Raw genomic sequence first — 5,192 nt, 5'->3', positions numbered from 1 at the left:
CGACACCTTTGGAGGGACCCTCCTGTGTAGTGGGGAGCTCTGCTTATCCCTTTCCATTCATAAAGAAAGCCTCAGAACCATTTTCCTTCTTCTGTGTCTGTGGACTCATCCTTGGAGCACAGAGAGACCCAAGTGGCCCTGATCTGGGGGTTACAGGTTTTCAAGCACCTTAAAGATGGTTTACAAGGGGCTAGGAATGTGGCCTACTGGCAAGAGTGCTTGCATGAAGCCCTGGGTTCGATTCCCCAGCACCACATATATAGAAAAGGACCAGAAGTGTCGCTGTGGCTCAAGTGGCAGAGTGCTAGCCTTGAGCAAAAAGAAACCAGGGACAGTGCTCAGGCCCTGAGTTCAAGGCCCAGGACTGGCAAAAAAAAAAATTAAAAAAAATATATATATATATATATTGGATGAGATTCTGTGGGGGAGATCTGTTCAGCAGGGTCTGGGGTTGGGGTGTGGGGGGTGTGGGGGTAGGTACTCCGACCCCCTTGGGTCTCGGTACTCTCAGAGGAAGAGACAGGCACAAATCCTTTTCACCTCTGGTAAATAGATGCTTTCTTGAGATCTCTCTCTCTCTCTCTCTCTCGCTCTCTCGCTCTCTCGCTCTCTCTCTGTTTTTGCTCTAGGAAAACGCTGGAAGGAAACAATAAAAACTATAATCAAAGTCCCTGAAAACAAGTAGCTGAGCAATTAAAATCCTTTCCTTTGGCACTTTACACCCCAGAAGAGGAGAAAAAAGAAAACAAGTTTTCTCTTCTTCTTTATTAGAATGTCTTGTGTCTTGTCATTATTGTTAGTAATTTTTTAAAATTTCCTCTGGGAAGGATTGTGCCAGGAATTGAAAGATGGCATTTGGTTGTCTAGATTAGGGGCCACCCCTCAATCCTTCATATCTCCCAGCCTGTGAGGAATGGATATTGGGGTTCAGGGAGGCACAAATTAATTAAAGGGGAGGTGGGGAAGGAAGGGTAGATATAGCTGGGGCTAGAATGGTAGCTATTGCTCTCTCTCTCTTCCTCCCTCCCTCTCTCTCTCTGTCTCCCTCTCCCTCTCCCTCCCAAGTGCCAGTGGTTCCAACTGCTTGTCGCTTTACTTACTCAAGAGGCTGAGATCTGGAAGATAGCAGTTCAAAGCCAGCCCAGGGTAGTAAAGTCTGTGAGACTTTCATCTCCCATGAACCACCAGAGCCGGAAGTGGCGCTGTGGCTCAATTGGTAGAGCACCAGCCTTGAGCACAAAGAGCTCAGGGCCAGCGCCCAGGGCCGTGCGTTCAAGCCCAAAGACAGGCACCCAAAACCACAACAGCAACCACACCGAGCCAGAAGACAAAGCACACAAACTTCTTACCACAAATTAACCAGCAAAAAAAGAAACCAAACCAGCTGGGAGCGAAGGTGTGTGGCTCAAGCAGTAGAGCACCAAAGCCTTGAACAAAAAAGTCAGTAAGCTGGGTAAGGCCCTCATTTCAAACCCCAGTATTGGTGCACATGTGTGCGCGCACACACACACAATTATTCTCATTATTCTTTATTTTTGTCAGTGGTGGGACTTGAACTCAGGGCCTGGGCACCGTCCCTGCGCTTTGTGCTCAAGGCTAGTGCTCTACCACTTGAGCCACAGCACCAGTTCTAGTTTTCTGAATAAGTTCATTGAGTCTCATGGACTTTCCTACCCCGAGTTGGCTTTGAACAGCGATCCTCAGCTCTCAACCTGAGTCACTGGGATGACAGCCGCCGGTCCCAGGCCAGCCCCCCAAGCGCTCACACCCAGCTTGCTATCACGTAGTTAAAGCTGAGAGAACTGGGGTGGGTGGGGGTTGTGGGGGTGGGAAAAGCCTTGAGATGGGGCCAGGTTAGCCAGGGGTGAGGGGGAACTGATCACTGACTTGCATCTCTCCACAGGCCCCCATCATAACTAGGGGACCTAAACTGACTTTGGGGGTTCATCCCAGGGCCCCCCAACCAGACACCAGCCCTGAAGACAGCAAGGTGCAATCACCTGATTATCAACGGGACACCTACAGTCAGGGATGGAGGGAAGCATCATCATCTCCCAGCTGGACAATCAGGTTGAGGTGTAGATGTGTGTGTGTGTGTGTGTGTGTGTGTGTGAGTGAGAGAGAGAGACACCAACTTGAATGGATATTTAAACATGTCAAACCGTAGCATAGAGTGTGATTTTTTTCCTCATTTATTTATTTACTTATGTGTTTGTTTGTGGTTTTCCGTTCTCTGTTCTCCTTTCTCCTCTCCATGTCCTCGTGGAGGGGTCGGATCTCTAGGAGGCGTAGTCATAGTCCTCGGCGCTTCGCCGGCCGAAGTCCATCCAGCCCATGTAGTCTCGGTCTGCAATCCTGTGGCTGGGGCCCAGGCTCTGCAGGTGTTTGAGGAGCGAGGCTCTGCCTGCAGGCGCTGCCAGGCGGGAGGGAACCAGGACACTACCATTAGCAAGGCGGCCTGACTTCCAAGGGAAGTACCACAAGCCCAACTTCCTTTCTTTTCCTTTTTGCCAGTCCTAGGTCTTGAACTCAAGGCCTGCGCTCTGTCCCTGAGCTGCTTTTGCTTAAAGGTAGTGCTCTACCACTTGAGACACAGCACCACTTCTGGTGTTTTCTGTGTATGTGGTACTGAGGAATCAAACTCAGGGCTTCCTGCATGCTAGACAAGCACTCTACCACTAAGCCACCTTCCTAGCCTTGTCCTTTATTGTTATTTTACATTTTGTGGTCTTTGTGTAGTGGTACAAAGGGGTTTCAATGCCCCAGGGCAGTTTGAGAATATAGGACACCGTGTCCCCCTCGCTCCAGAATTCACCCCCCATCTCTCCAGGCCCCCCCCTTGGCCTCAAATCCCCGATATCTATTTAACCGTCCATAGGGGGTTCTGATGCTTTCTGTGGTTGATGTATTTCCATGAAAACTTCTCTCTCTCTCTCTCTCTCTCTCTCTCTCTCCATCTCCGCATTGGTCATTTCCTATGAATGCATTTTTTAAGTGTCAAAACCGGAGCAGCTTTGACAATTTTTGCAGAATTTAATGAATGTGGGCATTCGCCATAGTTCATTGAGATAGATAGATGATAGATTAGATAGATGGATAGATGATAGATAAATGGATAGATATTCTATATAGATACCCTATATATTCTGTATAGATATTCTCTCTATATATTTGGCTATGCACACATGCACACACGCACATGCATATATATATATATATATATATATATATATATATATATATATATATATATATTCTGTTACACTGGAACAGCCATATTGTGCCCAAAAAGAAATTAGTTCAGTTGTGTGGCAGTGACTCTCGCCTGCCATCCTAACCACTCAGGAGACTGAGATCTGGAGGATCGCGGTTCAAAGCCAGTCCCTTGAGACTCTGATCTCCCCTCAACTATACCCCCCCCACACACACAACAGCTGGAAATGGAGCTATGGCTGAAGTGGCAAATCTCTAGCCCCTAAGAGGAAGAAGAAAAAAAAAAGCAAAGACAGCGCCCAGGCCGTGAGTTCAAGCCCAGGACCAGCACATGCACACAGAATGAGGATTCTCCAGGCCCTTCCCCTCTCTGATGAGCCCTCCCCATCTTCTCCTCCTGTGGGGGAGTTTGGGGCACAGACGAGCCAACGACTGCTCCAGGGGCCGTAGGATCAAGGGAGTGAAAGATATGGGACTATAGGTGGCGGCCCTACTACGGGGCACCCCACCCAGGGGGTGCTTGGCTGAGTTCGAAGGGGGGGAGGTTCAAGGCTTGGGACCCTGGATCTGGGAGAGGAGGAGGGATCAGGAAGAGGAGGAGAGGGAGGAGGGGGAGGGGAGGAGGGAGGGGAGGAGGAGGAGCAGAAGGAGGACGACGAAGAGGGGGAAGAGAAGGAAGAGAGGAAGGAGCAGGAGGAGAAGGGGGAGGAGGAGGAGCAGAAGGAGGAGGAAGAGGAGGAGGAGCAGGAGAAGAAGGAGGAGGAGCAGGATAAAAAGGGGGAGGAGGAGCAGGAGGGGGAGGAGGGGGAGGGGGAGGGAGGGAGGAGCAGAAGGAGGACGACGAAGAGGAGGAGAAAGGAGGAGAAGCAGGAGGTGGAGGAAGAGGAGGATCAGGAGGAGGAGGAGGAGGAGAGGAGGAGGAGAAGGAGGAGGAGGAGCAGGAGGAGGAAGAGGAGGAGGAGCAGGAGGAGGAAGAGGAGAGAGGAGAGGAGGAGTGAAGGAGCAGAAGGAAGAGGAGGAGGGGGAAAGAGGAGGAGAAGGAGGAGGAGGAAGAAGAGGAGAAGATGGAGGAGGAGGAGGAGGAAGAAGAGAGAAGATGGAGGAGGAGGGGGAGGAAGAGGGGAGGAGGAGGAGGAGGAGGAAGAAGAGGAGAAGATGGAGGAGGAGGAGGAGGAGGAAGAAGAAGTAAGAGAAGATGGAGGAGGGGGGAGGAGGAGGAGGAGGAAGAGGAAGAAGAAGAGGAGAAGATGGAGGAGGAGGAGGAGGAGGAGGAGGAGGAGGAGGAGGAGGAGGAGGTGGAGGAGGAGGAGGAGGAGGAGGAGAGGAGAAGAGGAGGAGGAGGAAGAAGAAGAAGAGGAGAAGCTGGAGGAGGAGGAGGAGGAGGAGGAGGAGGAGGAGATGGAGGAGGAGGAAGAAGAAGAAGAGGAGAAGCTGGAGGAGGAGGAGGAGGAGGAGGAGGAGGAGGAGGAGGAGGAGGAGGAGGAGGCGGAGGAGGGCGAGGGCCGGGGAGGACAGGGATGGTCTGCACTCACCTCGCCGGGCCTGCTGCACGGTAGCGGGCCAGCAGGGCTCCCAGGCGCGCCCGGGGCTCACTCTCCATCCTGGGGCGCGGCCCTCAGCGCTCTCCGCGCGGCCTCCTGGGCCTCGGAGCCCGGGAATCCGCAGCCTCTGCCCGGGGCACCGGCTGCGCCAGGGCGCAGGCGGCCAGGGCGGCCATCAGCGGCACAGGCACACCCCACCGTTCATGGCTGTGGAAAAGGGGGGGAAAGACCAGAGGATCCGACACTAAGCGCAGGCACCGCAGACCCCGGCAGGCTGGGTGGACAGAAGGGTGCCCACCCCCACGCTGCCAGGGCGCATGGGGCTGTGTGCACATGTGTGTGTGTGCACGTGTGTGTGTGTGCACGAGTGTGTTTGGGGTGACCCACACCTTGCACCCCTGGACCCCTGGCACAGAGCAGATGGGCCCTGCCAGGTTT

The 5,192-nt window shown here is 53.0% G+C and overlaps 1 protein-coding gene across 1 annotated transcript; it reads right to left on the bottom strand.

Moving 5' to 3' along the window:
- Window positions 1-2,278: 2,278 nt before the first annotated feature.
- Cck (cholecystokinin) lies at window positions 2,279-4,959 on the bottom strand. Its single transcript, XM_048334731.1, is given in 4 exon segments — window positions 2,279-2,413; window positions 4,746-4,764; window positions 4,766-4,935; window positions 4,938-4,959. Coding segments are annotated over 4 exon segments (345 nt in total). The 3' UTR covers window position 2,279.
- Window positions 4,960-5,192: the final 233 nt, after the last annotated feature.

Source organism: Perognathus longimembris, chromosome 26 (assembly GCF_023159225.1).
Source record: "Perognathus longimembris pacificus isolate PPM17 chromosome 26, ASM2315922v1, whole genome shotgun sequence".
In the NCBI taxonomy this organism is placed as follows: Eukaryota; Metazoa; Chordata; class Mammalia; order Rodentia; family Heteromyidae; genus Perognathus; species Perognathus longimembris.
The sequence above is the reverse complement of the archived record's forward strand: the minus strand, read 5'-3'. Positions and strand labels throughout refer to the sequence as shown.